At 40.7% G+C, this 20,382-nt stretch overlaps 1 protein-coding gene across 7 annotated transcripts in view; it reads right to left on the bottom strand.

The window, feature by feature from the left end:
• ank2b (ankyrin 2b, neuronal) overlaps window positions 1-20,382 on the bottom strand; it is a 794,414-nt gene that overhangs the window by 367,023 nt on the left and 407,009 nt on the right. For 2 of the 7 annotated variants that reach the window (XM_059645894.1, XM_059645904.1), the window contains exon 1: window positions 12,008-12,451. The exons of the other annotated variants lie outside the window; for them this stretch is intronic. In XM_059645894.1, coding sequence (XP_059501877.1) covers window positions 12,008-12,136 — 129 coding nt within the window. In that variant the 5' untranslated portion in view covers window positions 12,137-12,451. Of the gene's footprint in view, window positions 1-12,007; window positions 12,452-20,382 lie in introns of those variants that run through there. 7 annotated transcript variants of the gene reach the window in all.

Raw genomic sequence — 20,382 nt, 5'->3', positions numbered from 1 at the left:
ATAACAGCAGCTCACACTCAAGAACAGACAGCATAGAAATTAGAAAAGGTCATCATTAAATACAAATAATCATAGAATTTCAAGGCAGCAAAAATTAAAAATCAGTTTTGAGGACCTGAGAAAGAATGATTAAAAAAAAAGTAGGGGACCATACTTGGAGTCTTAATTTTAAATACAGACTGGCTTGACCAAGACAGGAAGGGGTGATTTTAATTTAAACTACCTGGTAGGGAGCAGACCCAATTGGGTTTGCTGGCTCTTTTGCTCCCTACCAAGTTGGCTCCCCATTGATTTGTGAATGACCCCTCTCTCATTTAGCATGAGCTTAAAATTATTCCTGAAATTTCAAACATGTAATGGCTATATGCATATCTATAAAATAAAAGCAGGGAACCATCTCCTTCATTTCGAAGGACTACTAGCGCACACAGTAGTTTTTGTGAAAGTCTATCAATCGTCCAACGGGGGTTGAATCTGCACTCCCCCCACCAACATAGCTGGCTTTAGAAATGAGGGATGAGGGATTGCCGGGGAGGGGGGGTGGAGAGGAAGTGTGGTCAGCTTACATCACGCCAATTCTACGACAGCTTTCAGCTGCCATGTCGTTCTCTCCCCAGATCCAGGGCAGGAAGTTTCAGATGGCATGATTTCATGTTCTGCTATCTGCTGGAGAGTTGGTAAGGGCATAGATTCCCCAAAAACATTTAACATTCCAAACAGAATTAACTCGCTGGGATCAGGGCTTCCATCCTTTACTCAGCTGGAAAACTTGCCTCAGAGCCACAGGGAAACATGCTTCATGCACAGCGCTGTAGTTCCAGCCGTGCATACAGTAGCTATGGTGAGGACTGAGACTACAAACAGGTCAAGGACAGATGGTTGGGTTGGCATGAATTGGCACAGATGGGATATATGGCCTTAAGGACCTACTATTTAGCAACACAGGCTAAAATGCCACAGAACTGACAGAGGCCTTGTTGCTAACCCACCTTGGCATGGGATGTCCATGCCTGTCTACAAACTTCCTTTTGCGGTTAGTGGCTTCAATTTCACCTTGCCTCTGTCCACGGAATTAAAGATCCCACTGTTCAGGGCAGTTCTTCCCAAATCTGGATAGCGGGGTGGAGGGGGGGGGGGAGAGCTACGGAAGAGAGGGGGTTGAAAATTCTTAAGACGTGGAAAATCTCCACCTAACTCAGTCCAGGACCATGTATTTGTTGGGAGTGTCGCAGCAGGGAGCAGAGGTGAGATATTGGCAGGGGAGGGGTGCGGAGGGTCATGATGGAAATGCCATGTGGAGGGATTTAAGGAAGACTTGCCCAGGTTAGACCCTATAGAAGGGCAAGTGAACCTGGAAAGCAGGCTCTTGGGTACCATGTCCAGTCTTTGCCACCTGGGGTTTGGCTATGGTAAATTCCAGGTATCCCATGTAACTAAACTCCTCATTCTAGTCTCCAAGTTATGGCCCTACAGAAAACAGCACTTAAGTGACTAATAATCAATCATTTAAGGAACTGTGTTTGGGAGTGTGGATCCTACGTACTACACCGAATGGAACCCATGTGCTATCCCTATTGGACAGACAGAGCTACCAGAGATGTCTTGATAATCATTCACCCACAGTAAATTCAGATCTGATGTTCTGCCATGGTCATTTCCAGGTTTTAGACTCAGAACTGAGACAGAGGACAGAAATGCAACCAGTCTGGAAATTTTCAGCCCAGTGTCCAAGTGCTGAATACCACAGTATTTCGGTAATTTTTCACCTTAAGTGTTGCAAGTGCAGAATTTAAAATGCCAGCAATGTGAAGTATTCTGGTGGGAATTCTACAGGAGATCATTTAGCTTTTGTCTTCATTTTACCTACAACAGGAATACATTAGAAATGTTAAAACTTCATAATGCCAGCTTTATAAAAATCAGATCAACTCCCAAGATAGCTCCTTTTAATACGATTAAAAAATTATTATTTCTGTCACCGTGTCAAATGACTCTGATAAAGAAGAACATAACTTTGAAGTAATATTTCTAATCATTAGCACCTAGCATAATTGCTCAACTTTCTAACAGTCTAAATCATGAATAAATATGGCTTTTTACAGAATCGTGGTATCTTGGATAGCATCCACTATTGTATCACTGTTTGCCACAGGGAAATGATAATGTAAAGTTGGGTACTTCCCCACAGGCATACCAATAATCAATGAAGTTAACTTCCTGAGCATTTCTGCACAGTAGTACAGTACTGAAGGTCTGAAAACAGCTTGCCCTCCCAATGAGAACAAAAGGTGTGGGATGCAGAAGACAGTACAGGAAACGAGAAAACTTCCATATGGTCAGAAGAAGCAGCAAAATAAAAGCCATTATAATGAACAACATAGGTCACACTTCTAAATATGGATCAAGGTTACAGAGATATTTTATAAACCTTTTATAGTAACTGCAGTTTAAAGAATGAATTTATAATGGCCTGCCAATTCAATATCTGCAGTTACATAAACTTTGTTTATTTTTCTTAACATCTATTTCAATATTGCATTTGTTGCCACTACTTAATCAGTAATCTCTGCATCAATTGAGCTCCACAGAAATCACTGGTCACCAGGTTGAAATCGAAATCTGCTATAGATTACTGGGGAAAAGAATGTATTAAGCAAGTGATTATACTTGAAAGTAGCTTAAAGTGCAGATGCTCTGATTGTAGCAGATCCAACCAAGACTGAAGCCAACAATATTCCTTACGATCTGATCAAATACTGATTTGCATTTTACAAAACCTCACAGAACACCATCAAATCACATAAGTTTAAAAAACATGTTTGAATCTTACCATGAAGTGTTGAGCAAAGACAACGTTGCAGCTGGGTAACTTAGTGATAATTCTGACTTTGGTTAAATAAAAATGAAAATCAGGCACGAGTGAATCTCAGCCTGTTTTCCACTTCTCATGAATTCCATTTCCGCTCAAGTTAGATCAGACAAACCAGGGACACCTGGGTTTTATTCTGTTGGTTTCATCTTTCACAAAGCTTGGCTGCCGAAAACCGTGAACTCTATTTCATAGTTCTAGGATTGCTTCCTAAACTTTTTCTAAATAAATCTCAAGTTGTACAGCAAGGGACCCAAATGCATAAAGAGTAGCTGCTCTCAAATGAATATATTGTCAGCAAGTTTTCACTATCCTTAATGGAGCAAAGTGAAAACAAGATATTTTTGAATTAAGACAGCAGTTCATTGACCAATGTTTCAGGTATTACCCTTCTTCAGTCTTCAGGACTGGATGGGTAGCAAGGTAATACCTGAAACATTGACTGCTCCTTTCTTCCAGATGCTGCCTGTGTTCTTCCAGCCTCCTGTTTGTCTACCCTTGGATTCCAGCATATGCAGTTTCTTTGTCTCCAAAAAAGTTCATTGACCAAAATTAGGTCCAAGATACTAGCCTCCAGATTCTTCTTCATTTCTAAACTGTTTCAAGTATCTGAAGAGTGTAAAAAGATACAAAGATCAGGAATTAAGAATGGCAAGTAAAGGTAATACGTATTCTGCAAACTTCAAATATTTGACCTTTTATTGCGCACGATGTTTACACATTTCAGCCTGTTAACTCAAGATCCTGTTATTTGAACCCATTTCTTAGCCTGACAATGATGCAGATCTAGTTATGTAAATATAAATTGTAGATAAAATGGATTCTCAATGTTATCAGTGGACAGTAGTAGTAGTAAAAGGGCACTTAATATAGCAATAGAGCATTCTTGATAAATGGACGTAATATGTTCATTCTACTATCCCTGGAAATATAAGTAAGCAAATGATACTATCAGAAGCAGCAAGTCAATAGAATCCCCATTAACCTTTGTACTGAGTTTGCTGGATTACATCAGTGTGGAGACACTCCTTTTAGGAAGGGTGCCCCAGTTCAGAATCTAATGTTATAACCATCATCTAATTTCCAAAGTAGCTGATTTTAAATGGCTTACAGCTCTGAAACAAAGAGTATGCTTTTCCAAATTAGTAACCTTTGTATTTTGTTACAGATTACAAATGAACTTGCGTTCATCCTGTGGTCAGTGATCATACATCAAAAACTGAAACAGCAGCATGTACAACATGAATTTGCAGCAGAACTTGATAACTTCTCTTCCTACCAATCAGAATGAATATGAAAATGCTTTATGGAGCAAATCTGACCATTCTACTCAAAAAGAAGAGTGGACAAAAAGGTTGCACCATTTGAATGAAGGTATTTAATCTCTGAAATATTGTTCATTTAAGCATGGAGTCACTAGCTTCACAAATATGGCCTTTTGTATTTGATTGTCCATCATTTCAGTTGGAGAAGGTGAAAGCTTTGACGAAAGATGTGCATAATTAGTGAGTCCATAATTGAAGTATGCTGAGTTATCAAAGAATTTTACAGTACAGAAGGAGACCATTTGAACAATCGTGTCTGTACCAGCTCCTGGAAGAGCCATCCAGCCAGTCCCACTCACCAGCCCTATCTCCACAGCCCTATAACTTTATCACTTCCAAATACATATCTCGCTCTCTTTTGAGACCTCCAGCGGAATCTGCCTCTGCCACTCTGCCGGGCAGCGCATTCCAAATCCTAATAACACTAAGTAAAGAAATTCCTCATCCTACTCCCGGCACTCTTGTTGACAATCTTGAAATTGTGACCCCAAGTTACTGATATACCAACTAGTGGAAACAAAATATTCTTCTTTACCCTGTCAAATTTTTTCATAATTTTGAATACTTCACTAAGGTCTCTTAATCTTTTCTGCTCTGTTCCAAGGATAATATTCCCAATCTCTCTAATCTTTCCTTGTATCTAAAAATCCTTTATTCCTCATATCATTATAGTAAATCTCCTTTGAACTGTTTCCAGGGCTTTAACATCCTTCCTCAAATAAGGCACGCAAAACTGAACAGTACTTGAAATTGGTCCAATCAATGATTTCTGAGGTGTAGCATCACCTCCTTGCCTTTTTATTCTATGTCTCTGTTTATAAACCCAAGGATCCTATAAAGGCATTTGACAAAGTTCTGCATGGTAGACTGGTTAACAAGGCTAGATCACATGCGAGATCTAACCTTTTGGATAAAACAAATAGCTTAAAGGTAGGAGACAGAAGATGGTGGAGGAGGATTGCTATTTGGATTGGAGGCCTGTGCCCAGCAGTGTGCCACAAGGATCGGTGCTGGGTCCACTTCTTTTTGACTTTTATGTAAATTATTTGGATGTAAACATAGGAGGTACGGTTATTAAGTTTGCTCATGGCACCAAAAGTAGTTGTATAGTGTACAGCAAAGAAGGTTATCTCAGTGTAAAATGCAACCTTGATCAGATGGGTCAATAGGCTGAGGAATGGCAGACGGAGTTTAACTTAGACAAATGTGAAGTGCTGCATTTTGGAAAGGCAAGTCAGGGCAGGACTTATACACTTACCGGTAAGGTCCTGGGGAGTGTTACCAAACAAAGAGACCTTGGCGTGCAGGTTCATCTTTCCTTGAAAGTGGAGTGACAGGTAGACATGGTGGTGAAGGTGGTGTTTGGTATGCTTGCCTGTATCGGTCAGTGCATTGAATATAAGAGTTGGGAGATCATGTTGCAGCTGCATGGGAATTTGGTTAGGCTACTGCTGGAATACTGCTTTCAATTCTGGTCTCCGAGCTATAGAATGTATGTTGCAAACAAGAAAGGGTTCAGAAAAGATTTAAGAATGTTGCCATGGTTGGAGGGTTTAAGCTATAGGGAGAGGCCGAATATTTTGGAACTACTTTCCCTGGAGCGATGGAGACCAAGGGGTGGCCTTATAAAGGTTTATGAAATCATGAGGAACATGGATCGGGTGAACAGCCAAGGCTTTTTTTCCCCGAAGGGTAGGAATGTCCAGAACTAGAGGACATAAGTTTAAGGTGAGAGGGGAATAATTTAAAAGGGGCCTAAGGGGTAACTTTTTCGCAAAGGGTGGTGCGTGCATGCAAGGAGCTGCTAGACAAAGCAGTGGAGGCTGGTACAATAACAACATTTAAAAGGCATCTGGATGGGTACATGAATAGGAAGGGTTTAAGAGGGATATGGGACAAATGCTGGCAGATGGGACTAAATGAGTTAGACCAAAGGGTCTGTTTCCGTGCTGTATACCTCCATGATTCTAAGACTCTAAGTCTTCTTAACAGCTACTTCAACTTGCCTGGGCACCTTCAGAGAATCATGCATGTGAACCCCAAGGTTCTTTTGCTTCTGTGCTCCCCTCAAAGTTGTACCAATGAGTCCATATTATCTCCATATGGTTTTTCCACCAAACTGCATAACCTCAGATTTCTCTGCACTGAAATTCATCTTCCAGGTATCTGCCCATTTGGCCAACTTGTCAATGTACCTCTGAAGTCGTTCAACATCATCCCCACAATTCGCTATTCTGCAAACTTAGTATCATCTGCATGTTTAGAGATTTTGGCCTCTACACCCATTTCCAAATCATCTATATAAAATCAGAAATAGCATGGCTCCAAACCAACCTGAGAAATGTCCATCCTTACCTACCCTCTATTTCCTACCTGTTAGCCAACTTCTAATCCATGCTATCAGGACCTATTAATTCCAAACATTTCCAATTTGCTGACCAACCTGCCATGGTGCACAGTATCAAATCCTGAGTTATGAGCTATTGCATTACATATTGTTAATCGTTAATGTACACAACCTAGAAGGTTACTGCTTTTGTACAATAGAGAAGATGGTATTTGTGATGCACAACGGATTACAATTGAGAAGAGACTGATTAGCACTGTGTGTTTCTGATGCAACTTAACCCATATATGCCTAACCAGACTTTAGGCAGATTTTGCCCCAACTGATGTGAGCTTAGAGACAGGAAGGGTATTTAATGAGGTGAGTGCTGATGAATTAAACCTTGTTCCTTTCCTGCCTCTGCCAGCATTAAGTTCTGGGTGGCAAGGCCTTCTTTTGAAGCTGATGGTTTGCCTCCCCACCGCTAACTGGACACTTCAGTCACCAATTAATCAACACTTGGTAGCCAGAACTTACTGGTGCTGATAGTCTCAGATCACCTGCAACTAGATTAATACGTGGCACACACAGCAACTCAAACGGGGACCAGTTTGTCATCCAAAGGATGGGTGAGTTGGTTTCTCCAACAGTGCCAGATTAAGCGACTGGATATTGGGAAGAGATGGCTGACTGAGAGCTGCCCTTCTGCTATTACTATGCATTTAACTGGCCTCCTCTCTCCCACTAACACCTGCCCCAATCACCAACTTTCACCTTGTGAACCATCTCCCACCACATGACTTATCCCTGGCCTGGGTCACAGTGCAATCCTTAGGTCCTAGAAAATATTGTTTCTGCAACAGCCACCATATCACCTGTGGCACTGCTGCTCCATCCTACTGATTTGGTCTTGACTCCAGGCGAAGGGTCACCGTGGCTTTGCAGTATCTAATTTGCCTGAGGTTTGGCAAAAAAGAGGCAATCTGGGTCTCTCACCATTTCTTTTCAACCAGTAGGCAAGAACACCTCAATAAACTTTCACCCAATGTTCAATAATGAGAGTGCACTAGCTTCTCATCCCTTCATATGGGTCTGCACCTCAAAAGTTAAGGTGGGGGGGTCAGGGCGTGCTTCAGCTGGTAACCACTGTGAATTTCATGTGGGGGAAAAAAAGAGAGTCATTTCAAATATAGAGATGAGAAAATTTCCTTATTTTCTAGGTGACCCACTATTGCTCAAGGATATATTTTTGCAGGCATAAAATGTCGAAGGAACATTGCTTAACAATTTGTTGTGTTCTGTCAATTTAAGAAAAAATATCGGTTCATCAAAATAATCATTCTGTAATTTTATATACTTAAGGAAATCAATTTCTTGGACTACAGCACTTCTGTTTATACATAGACTTAGATGTAATTCACTCTCTGAGTCTATGCAAGAAGATCTAAGAACCCTATTCTTCATGTTAATACAGTGAACAAGACTTCAACAATGTTTCTTATATGCCCGTTTCATTATTCAGAAGATCAACCATGAGTTATGACAAATTGTTTTCAGATATTTTTCCAAGTTCATGCAAAGCACATTTTCTGCAAATGTTGAGGCCATCACAAAGATACTCATCAGTATACATCCAATCTATTGGCAATAATTCACAAATGGTCAATAAAAACATTGGTGGGGGAGGAAGACACTCTCAATTTTAGATGAAAGTAAATTTCAAAAGATTCCTGGCAGTCTTTTAAGTGTTAAATGCAGTTTTACAATTAACACAAAGGACAAGATTCGTAGTTCCACAATCCGCTTCTACTTTTTCTCCTCATAATTTAGCATCCAAAAAATAATTTCTTTTGCTGGATGTTACCTCAAAGTATTGACCTTCCATAAGTTACTTTGCAAAACCACCAGTACTGCCTCCACAAATTACCTGAGGCAGCTAACTAATGCAGTCAATGTATTTGGATCCCAGCTGTTAGAAATAAACCTTTTATCAATGGAACGCTTGAGTTATCTAATAGAAAGAAATCTCCATTTGTATGGCTAAATCTAGCAGACGATTCCATTATGACAGTAAAGCTGCTTTCTTGAACTGCTGCAGTGCTTGGGAAGCAGGGACATCCACAGTGCTGTTAAGATATGAGAACCAGATTTTGACCTAGCAACAGCAAAGGAATGTGATATAGTTATAAATCAAGATGTGGGACTTGGAGTGGTGTTCTTATGCATCGGCTGCCTTTGTGTTTCTGGGCGGTAGAGGTCATGGAATTTGAAAGGCTCCCTACCACATCCCTTTGGAATGAGAAGCCTAACCCTCACTGGAGGTACAAAACATGCACTGAGGCAAATTTTGTTAGTTTTGGTGAAGAGGTAGTACCCTTATCTCTGGGCCAGATGCTCCAGGTTGACATCTCTCTTGCCCGAAGATGTGTAATAACGTATCCAAACAGGTTGATTACAATAACTATAAACTATAATTGGAAAGTAGTTCCAATCAATGCATAACTGGAAAGCTTGCTGTCAATTACAGACTATACAAAGAGATTACAGACTTCAACATACCTTTCTAACTCACCATAATGTGAGATGCAGGTTGGGGCTGGTTTTGAAGGCCACCTGCTTTATTTTATTAGTCTCCTGCCTTCAAATATATCAGCAGCGGCCATAAAATTCAGTCCACTGTAACCATAGTATAAAATATTTCAGGACACAAAATTATGGGAGACAAGATGCTTCTCTTTTAGGAAACTACAAGTTAAAACCATCTAGATCTGCAAGTCCAACAGGAAAGGGAATGCACTAAACCATGTTGGGCTTGGGCAGATGCCTATCATTACAGCTCTATTGTTTCAGATACACACCAACCATTACAGATCGCAGGACCCAGAAATATCACCACTGTTCAGGAGATGTATTTATTTGAATTGAACGTTTACAAGGAACCCAAGTTCACCAACAACAAGCATCAAATACAGTGAGGGTAGATAGCCCTCTTTTAAATGGACAATGTATCATCATGGACCAACTTTAATTTGTTTATCTCTTGGATAGATTGACCAACCAAGCATACAAGGGAGCTACCGTAATAATGTGTTACCGCAGAACAATTAATGAAACTTTCTGTGATAATGGGAACTGCAGAAGCTGGAGAATCCAAGATAACAAAGTGTGAAGCTGGATGAACACAGCAGGCCAAGCAGCATTTCAGGAGCACAAAAGCTGACGTTTCGGGCCTAGACTCTTCATCAGAGAGCTTTCTGCATTGGAGTTGTTCCTGGCCTTGAAGATCTTCTATGACTGAGTTTCTAAAGAGTAATGACTAATAAAAGTGCATTGATCTTGGAACTATTCTAGGTAATGCAAAGTATTTTTATAGGATACAATTAATTTGAAATGACTGCAATTTCAATACTTTTCTTCCAGGTACATGCAAGATTTGGTTTATTGCTTTAACTTTCACCACAAATGAAATGTCTCTGAAACTGTAACATATTGTCAGGAGTTGGATGATCAGGTAAATCTTCAGCATCCAATGAAGTAAATAGTGTTTTTTTTTTAAATTTGGAAAACAATTATGCATTTCCTTCTTAAATGTTGAAGATTTTTTAGATCAGTCTGAATGGAACTCTAAGTTCTGCCAAGACCAATGGATTTCTTAAAAAAGCAACATTTTCTGGGAACCCTGGGACTTCCCCCGGACCTGCTCCATTAATATGATGGGCAGAATAGCCACCCAAAACCGTGAGCTAAAATTTAAAGGGATAGTCTAAGCAGATACTGCACCAAGTTCCTTTTTGTTTTTTGAAAAAATCAAAACTGGAGTAGCTTCTACCTACTAGCATGGGTCTTAAATGATATTGTAACTTTTCTCTAAGTACTATTCTGACTGAACCGAAGACTTGAATGGAAGAATGCCAAAGACTTGGAGTTGGGAACCAAAATATCATCTATTGCAATTTTCTGAAATGAAATGAAATAACAGTCAAAATTGCGAATGTCTCACATTTTTTTTCTAAAATACATGTGCCTATAAAGCTGAATATTTTTACTGATTTGAGGGCTTCAAATAAAGGCACCCTCAAATCCCCCCAAAGGAAGCACTTTCTGATGTCAGGTCCCTTGATCTTTGCTTGTAACAGAATGCAGAACTCACCCTCATCATAGAGGATCCTGAAGAATTCTTTAATACAGAATTACTCTCAGTTTTAGATAACATCTCCTTCACAAATAATTCCCTTACTTGCAGGCACCAAGTGCTTTACATACAGTGGCACTTTTTGGCAATGAACCCAAGTACTGGAAGGTATCAATGGCTGCATCAAACAGACTTTCAGCCTTTTGTATGATCTAATGTACAGAAACAAATTTATAACCTGTGGATTGGACTGAATCAGACAACATTTTACAAATTAAATGAAACATTATTCTGAGCACCGGGAACGTCATGTTTCACCAAGCCTCGACTTGAATTCATTATAAAAATAAATTCAAATCTATGCCATTCGTTTAAAAAAAATTGTCATTACCCAATATGATGTGAAAAATGGCAGGAATCTTCTTAATCAGCTCTACATCAAAATGTATTTACCTTAATTTAAAAATTACTTGCAATTAGCATTTGCTTTAATTGAAACAGGTACTGCAGAAAATCCAAACAACTCCAGGCAGTTTGTTATTGCCCATGTTTATAATATTGCTCAATATTGCCCAAAACTCATGACATTTTTCACAGCAACTAAATTAAAGCAATCCCAAATCCTGCTGTCATTGGATATCAGAAAAATAAACTATTCATGGTTTCCAACCGCAGCAAAGCCTAATAATAGGTATTCCTAAAAACAGTGGCTGAACCCTACTGCAGAAAAACCTTCGCACTGCCCTAGGAAACTGCACCACCCCAATCACTTCTGGATGGTTCAATACAGCTCCGGCTGGTGACAGAAATCAACAAAAACAAATCTGGTTCTCAGAAAATGTAGTTCGTTTAGACATCACCATACAAAAGGTTTAAAATAAAACTGTTTTTTTAAAACGTGTTAACACATTGTGTACACTGCAATGCATACAGGCAGTCTCTCAGCACAGCACCAGCCGGTGGACAGTTTATTGCAGGTTCTGTTTGCTGCAAAAAGGCACTGCTAGGTCGTATCTCTGTGCATGCTGGTGATGGAGAATTCACACATACACATTCTTAGATGCACAAATAAACACGCAGCATAAGCACACAAAAACAAATCAGTGCTGCAGTCGGCATCACGTTCAACAATAAAAGGGGAGCTTTTAATCCAGTTAATTAAATCCAGTTGGATATCCTACAATAGAAAGTCTATTGATAGATCCTTGATTTAGCACAGGTTTATAAATTTAGTGATATTCTGACAGGGCTGGCAAGGTAGCACAATGCAGCGAATCTATAATCATTGGTGAGTAGAGTCACGTATAGCAGGTGCCTTTAGACATTGATACTTTTTTTTTGGTAAGGTGGCATACCTTGCGTTTACGGCTTAACCGTTCACTGCTTCTCCTGGATTGCCTCTTCCTCTCTTTCTCTTTTTCCTTCTCCTTCTCTTCATGATCAAGGTCCCGGGCTTTTTTAATGTGAGCTGCAGCGTGAGCCATTCCAGAAGAGAAATGCCAAAACCCAGTTTAAGAATTCAAGTCACCGTCAACCACAAATTCGAACAACTTGTTAGCAAGGACAGTGCAAAAGAGGAAGGAATCAAGAACTGCAATCCCACTGGAAAGGTCACCTCTCAAAACAAAAATCTCAGTGCCCTTAATTCAAAATGCAATTCAGTCCTACAGCCACATCTTCCCTAAGAATGTGAAGCAAGTTTGAGACCTAGTCTCTTCTAAGCTGCAAGAGGTAAAAAGCAAACAGACTACGAACATATCATTGAGCACATAACATTACAGCAGGGCCTTCTGGGACCCTGGGACTGGCTCTGTCCCCCGACTAAGGCAGGCAGGACCCATATTAATGGAAACTGAGGGGGGGAGATGGGGAAAATCCTTCTAGTTTAAGCTACACCTCACGACGTGCTTGGAAATGGTGCAGTCTGCTTTAATGACTGGTGCAGTTACTGCTGCTGTCTGTGCTGAAGCATTGGATATTTGTCTTCCTGTTTAAAGCTGGTATGTTGATCAAGATGGTTTCTGCAATTTTGTCAACAACCAGCAGTGTTAATACATCAGTGTAATAGGAGAGGACTTTTGTAATATTATTGCTGATTACGTTTTATCTTTTTACTCTGCAAAGATTTTGAACATAAAAATCATGAGATGAGCACTTAACTAAAGGTGACTTCAGAATCTTCTTGAATAATATAGTGCTTTGCTCAAGCCTCGAGTTGCCAGGATAACCACCATAAGTAATTATGGGTGTCGCCATTCTAGTTACTTCTTTCCACTAACAAGCAAATACTGAAAATTCATCTAAGACAAGTGTTTAACTACAAAGTATATAGAAATTTAGAGAACATAAAGTTCAGTCAAGTTCAGTTCAATAAAGCCAGTAAACATAGGCCATCAATAACAGTCTTTATGTCAGGAGGAAACAGATCCCCAAATTATCAGCGTAAGTGCTCACCACAAGCATTTGAATGCCAAATATTGTGGCATGCCAATGAAAACCCATAAAGCTGGTTAAATGACACACTCAGATTTTTCATATTACATTGAATTTTATCTTTGGAAGACACAATTAAAATAGTAATCTTTAACTTCCTGTGATTTTACTTATTTTTAAATGGCAGTTAAATACTCTGTAGAACATAGAACAATACAGCCTAGTACAAGCCCTTCAGCCAACGATGTTGTGCCAAGTTTTTACCCTAATCCTAAAGGTCTACCTAACCTCCACCCCTACCTTACGCTCTCATCCATATGCCTATCTAATAGCTGCTTAAATGCCCCTAATGAGGCCGACTCCACTACCCTCTCTAGCAATGCATTCCATGCCTCTACCACTCTAGTAAAGAACCTACCTCTGACGTCTCCCCTGTATCTACCTCCACTCACTTTAAAACTATGTCTCCTCATAATAGCCACCTGCACCTTAGGATAAAGTTTCTGGCTGTCTATTCTATCTATACCTCTGATCATTTTGTACACTTGTATCAAGTCACCTCTCATCCTTCGTCACTCTAAAGAGAAAAGCCCTAGCTCTCTCAACCTTTCCTTGTAAGACCTTCCCTCCATTCCAGGCAACATCGTGGTAAATCTCCTCTGCATCTTTTCCAACATCTCCACAAAACACTCTTCACCAAATCACACCCTTGATACACATCCGTGTCAACTTCACCATCATTTTGAGGATTCCTTCCTTCCTGGTCTCCCTCTTCCCCACAAAATGCAGCGAATCCAAAACTCCGACAGTCTTGTCCCCTCGAGCCATGATTCTCAAATGGGGTTTGCAGTCAACTTGCCGTCCAGGGGCTGGTCCAAAATGCACAACACTAACAGGCAAAGCCACAGCCATGGTCACATGAGAGAACAAGGCAAAACCTTCTTCCCTATCTCTCACAATATCACATAACCAGTCTGGCTCCCAGTTACACATCACAAATCTTCATGAGAACATATAACAACCTCGGGTAACAAGCAAGGTTTACGCTCCAATTAATTTTGTTTGATGAATATAGATGTAAGCCAAGTAGCAGTTTCTCAAAAGATTGTAATGATTTGGTAACAAGTCATGGCATGTTTCAAATAAATGTATCCACATTTCTAATACAAAAGTATCAATACTTCTGTTTCTGACGTAAATCAATCATTCATTTAAAAACACGCACAAAAAAATTTATTACATTTAGTAGTGAAAAACAAACTATTTCTAGTTGCCATTCTGTTCGTTAGTTTGGAGGTGTTCTTTCATAGGTGGAAGTGGGATCAGTGATATATGTGATCCACTACCCTGCCCAGATGATACAGATGAATCACTGCTGTTGATAATTAGATCGTGCACTCTTCTTTTGCCAATCCTCACTAAATTTCATCTCCTAACATTGACTGACAATAAATGTGTTTGTAAGACACCTTTCCAAGCTATCTAGTCTTTTGTATTTTCTTTTCCCAGATTCCTATGGTTTGAATCTACTGTCAGCAATTTCGCACAATTTACAAAATGCTCACAGCAAGTGAAGATCTGGCCAGATCTCCATGTCATCCTACTTAGGGAAGTCCAACGACACGAAGAACCAAATCCCCCCTCAAACATGTCCGTAGCCAGTGCATCAATCACTGACAATGGAGGTCCCCATCTAGGGAGCTCACAAGAAACACTATGGAATACTTGCTTCATTTTCCCACATGCTGAGCACTAACTCACCAGTAGCAGCAGGATGAAGCAGAATGGTCATTAATTACCCACTGGAGCAAGTCCATGGCTGGGTGGGAAGGCAGCCCAGGGACTTTCCGCCAAGGACTGAATGAGAGTGAAATTGTGAAGGGTCCCTAACCAACACACCCCCCCAAGCTGGCGCACTGGCAGCACCAGCAGTGGCCTCTACCAGTTGTCCAGGTGGTGTTCAATGATGGACCTGGATATTCAAATACTTGCAGGATCTTTAATTAGCCTTGCCCATTAAGGAGGGAATCTGGTAGTAAGTGAGGGTGGATATACAGAAGCAAAACTATGGGAAAGAGTAACTGATTGCCACTAGTGACTCAGTGAGAGGGCAATACCAACTCCCCCATTGCCCACATGCTCTCCCCACTGTTACAACTGGCAGACTGTTGTTGAGTGTTCACTGCACTTTAAATCAGGCATTGCAGAGCTTATCCCATCAAGGAATATCATCGGTCCACTTCATTTGCAGAAGGAGATGATCAAGACTTTGTAAACATAAAAATTCAGCTCAAAATCTTTTCTCCTAATCTTCAAAACTAAATCATATTTTCACATAGTTACAAATGAGCTTTTCCCAATAATCTGGCTAAGATGCCATTCTCAGTGAAAGTACTTGAGAAGACTGTCTTATGATATAATGATCCAGCACATTTGCTCCTCTCAGGCTGCAGGAAGTAAACTGGTCTCACATTAATTTTGAAGTGCAGGTGAATTCAGAGTTCTAGTTACATGTTGGTAAGATTGTTTGCCTATTTAAGTTAATGGTCTGCTTGATTTTAGGTGATTAATTATCCATTGCTAGCCAGAACTATCCTTGCTGGTCACACTTCTCAGCAGGTACAGGTGGGTATTCCACTAGACAGGAAATCATAGGAATTATGTCTGCTACATCCTCATGAGCACAGACAACAAAGCAACCCATGGCCAGTGTTAACCCAACAGTTGATTTCTTATCATGTTGAAATTATTTTGTTATGTCTACTACTTTTACGACTTTAGTTTTCTCTCTTCATTTGAGTCCCTGGTGTTTATTAGGAGTAGCTACTGTGGCAAATAATTGAAGGCCAGCATTGTGCAAGCAAGATGCTGGAAAGGGCAATTCCTCTGCATTCCGTTTCACTGCTAGAATAACACAGTAACACACATCTGTCAGAGAGCCATCCAGACAGGAATCACTGCTACTTTTCAGGCGCTCAGGGGTCTTGAAACATTCTGCCCAATTGGTCAGTAAGTGATTGCACCACTTAAACAAAATGGTACTCATTTCAACACTGGTACGGGTGTCCGTCGGACAACAGTAGCATTATAATCTCTTGCCTTATGTTAAACAACTATCTAAGTGGACCATCATCTGTTTTTGGTGAATTCTGCGTTGCATTCCTTGAGCACATCAAGTCTGAAAACTACAAACTTTTCACTTATCATGTAATTCATACAACGCATATCACTAGTGGGTTTGGTCGCACAGGAGGCCTGGGATAAGTGCCTCCTGCTCCAGACGCAAGTCATAACGTGGCCAAGCAGGTTGATGAGAAGGTATCCATTACGCACATCATGACCATTTTGTCCTTCTAGGTGATTTATTTTATGCTTTAATGGGGTGCCAGCATCACTGGCAAGGATCTCACATTGTTACCCTTCTCTATTTGACCTTGAGGTAGTGAGGGTCAGCTTATTTCTCAAACAACTGCAATCCATCTGTTGCAGAGGCATTCACAGTGCTTCTCTGAAAGGAGTTCCACAATTTTGACTATTCAGTGATAGCAAAGGAATGGTAATATAGTTTAAAATCAGGATAGTCTTGTCTTAGAGGCGATGGTATTTCCATGCACCTGCAGCATAAAATTGATAGATAGATAGATAGATAGATATCTGCCCTTGTCCTTTCAGGTGGTAGGGATTGCAGATAGAAGATACTGACAAATAGCCTTGGTGAATTGGTGCTGTGTATCTTGTATATTGCTGGCACTGTACACCAGTGCTGGAAGCAGAGCATGTTTAAGATGCTGATGGTTAGGGTGACAATGAAGTAGGATGTTTTGTTCTGGGTGACATTAAAATTTTTGAATGTTGCATTCGTCCAGGCAAGTGGCGGGTATTCCTTCACAATCCTGACTTGTGCCTCATAGATGGTGACAAGCTTTAGGGAGTCAGATGGTAAGTTACTCACAACAGCACGACCAGCCTCTGACCTGCTTCTGTAGCCTTGATATTTATATTGCTGGGCTATTTCAGTTTTTGGTTAACGGCAATCAACAGAATGTTGATAGCGCAGGATGTCAGCATGGTCATGAATATAAGGAGAAGATGGTTAGATTCTCTCGATGGAGATGAACATTGCTCACCACTTATCTGCCCAAGCCTGAACGTGATCTGGGTCTTGCTACTTAAGGACTGCTTCTGTGTCTGAGAAGTTATCGATGGTGCTGAATGTTGTGCAACTGTCAATAGGTATCCCCACTTCTGCACTTGAAATGGAGGGAAGATTATTGATGAAATAATCGAATATGGCTCAGCATAGAAAATTACCTTGGGGAGGTCCTTTGGAAATGAACTGGGACTAAAGTGGTTGATATCCAATAACCACGACCTGTGTACTAAGCATGAATCTAACCAGTGGAGAATTATCTGTAATTTCCCTTTACTTCAGTTTCAGTAGAGCTCCCTGATGTTGTGGCATGTCAAATATCTAACCCTGATACAAAGAACGATCACTCTTGTCTCACGGCTGGTGTTCAGCCTTTCTGTCCACGTTTGAACTAAGACTGTAATACATAAACAGGTAGGTAATCCTCAATATCATTGTTGGTGACATCATTCCATCACTTTCTGACGATTGAGAGGAAGCTGAGGGGGTTGTAATTGGCCATGTTGGATCTATCCTGCTTTTTGTATGCAGATCATGCCTGGCCAATTTTCTCTATTGCTGGGGAGGTGCTAGTGATGTTGCCACTGTACTAGAACAGTTTGGCTAGAGATGCAATTAATTCTGGAGCACAAGTTTTCAGTACTATTGCTGAGAAGTTGTCAGATTGATTTGCTGAAGATTGGCACCTGTGATGCTACGAAAGGCAGGAACTCAGGACAAGGTTCAGATGGATCAACAGCTCAGCACTTTTGACCGAAGATATTGGCAAATCCCTTCCCTTTGGACTTGTGTGTTTAGCTCCCTATCATTGAGGATGGGGGTATTTCTTGAGCGTCCATTTGTTTAACCCTCCAAACATGTTCAGGGCTTAATGTAGCAGGACCAAACAGGTTTCATCATGGCTGGTGGTGTGAGATCACTTGTCCATTGGATGCTGCTGGTTGGCACATAATTAGTCGTAGTTGCAACAAGATAACACCCAATTTATGGGGATGTCTGGTGCTGCTCAGAGCATACCCTCCTGCATTTTTCATTATCAACCACAGTTCAAAGCTTGATATTACATAGAATAACAGCTATGCTAGGCCAAGCATTTAAACATTGTTGTGCAGTGCATCACAAGAACTGTGTAGTGATCATTTCTGCATAAACTGTTCTGGATAGATGCACATGTGACAAGTAAATTAATGAGGACAAGGTCAAATAGGTTTATCCACCACCTGCTGTTGTCACATTCTGGATACTGTTTTTGGTGACGTGCCCCTCCCCAGAATACATTTGGTGCCCTTCCTAATTTCAGCGCCTCCTCCAAACGCTGCTCAACATAGAACAGTACCAATTCATCAGCTGAGGGGCAGCAGTAGGTGGTAATCAGTAGGCGATTTCCTTGCCTACATTATATCTGGTACCATGAGACTTCATCTGGTCTAAAGCCAACGTTCAAGACTCCAAGGCCAACTTCCTTCTGACCGCATCCCACTGTGCCACCACCACCGCTAGTGGGTCAGTCTTGCTGGTGGGACAGGGCATCCCAGATATTATGATAAAACCGCAAAAAAACTTTAGATGCTGTAAATCAGGAACAAAGACTGAAGTTGTTCTGAAGGAGGGTTACCAGACCCGAAACATTATCTCTGATTTTTCTTCAGAGATGGTGCCAGACCTGCTGGGTTTTTCCCAGCAGCTTCAGTTTTTGTTCCAGGAATTATGATGTCCAGGACATTGTCTGAAAGGTTTGTGCATGATTGTCAGTTGTTGCTTCACTATCTGTGGAACAACTTCGTGCAATTTTGACGCAAAACCACACCCTCCCCACCAGATAGTAGCTGGATTTGTCTGGCATTTCCAGTGACTAAGTCAGTATCAAATGATATGTTGGTTTTATTCCATTTTCACATTTCTGCAGTGCTTTCATAATTCTTTACAGTACTGATACTGAATTACATCATTTTGATGAGATTCTAATTTTATTCCACTCACTTTATGGGCTCTGCCAACATCCTGGCTGTAGTGTTGAAGACTTGTGCTGCTGAAATAACCACACCCCTAGCTAAGTCTAAAATCAACTGTGGCATCCACCTATTACAGGGGAAAATCACCCAGGTATAACGTAGAATCATAATGCAAAAAACATGGCCATTCAGCCTATTGGGTCCATACAAGCCCTCCATATAACAAGGTGATTTATTCCATTCTCTCACTTTATCCCATCCTCCTGTAATACTACCTTATTCAACTGACCATCTATTAGTCATTGATAGTAGGAATTGCAAATGCTGGAGAATCTGAGATAACAAGGTGTAGAGCTGGATGAACACAGCAGGCCAAGCAGCATCATTGGAACAGGAAAGCTGACGTTTCGGGCCTTGACCCTTCTTCAGAAAAAAAGGGTCTAGGCCCGAAACGTCAGCTTTCCTGCTCTTATAATGCTGCTTGGCCTGCTGTGTTCATCCAGCTCCACACCTTGTTATCTCGGATTGTCCAGCATCGGCAGTTCCTACTATCTCTGAAGCAAGTAATTAGGGTTTGGAATGCACTACCTGGAACTGTTGTGGAGCCGGGTTCAATTGAGGCTTTCTCAAGGGTACTGGATGATTACTTGAATAGAAGTGGTTTGCAGGCATATGGGGAAAAGGTAGGTGTTTGGCACGAGGTAATAGAATTGGCAGGAGGTGTGATAAGTCAAATGGCTTCCTTCTGTGCTGTAAGAATTCTGTGATTAACCTGCATAGGTCTTGTACGTGGGCTCCTCTCAATCTCCTTCGGTCTAAAGAGAACAATCCCAGATAATTTAAAGTTGTGGCTCAGATCATTCAGCCCTGGAAAATATCTTTTGCATCCTCGCAACAACCCTCGTATCATTCTCAAAGGATAAGACCAGAACTGTATATAATACGCTAGTTGCGGCAGACTTTTTGCACAAGTTCCCCGCTTTTGTTTTCATCATATTTATTGCTGAAGTCCAAAATTTGTTAACTTCTTGTTCATAATGCCTAGTCATTTTCACAGATCTAAGCACATGAACACCCAAGTACCTCGTTCCCTGCACACTCTTTAGGTTACACTTTTTTTTGTCTATTTGGACTGTTCCCATCACTTCTGTTAAAATGCATCATCTCACACACAGACGCTATATTAAATTCCACC

Source organism: Stegostoma tigrinum, chromosome 1 (genome assembly GCF_030684315.1).
Source record: "Stegostoma tigrinum isolate sSteTig4 chromosome 1, sSteTig4.hap1, whole genome shotgun sequence".
NCBI classification, from domain to species: Eukaryota; Metazoa; Chordata; class Chondrichthyes; order Orectolobiformes; family Stegostomatidae; genus Stegostoma; species Stegostoma tigrinum.
This window is presented reverse-complemented; position numbering and strand designations above follow the sequence as displayed.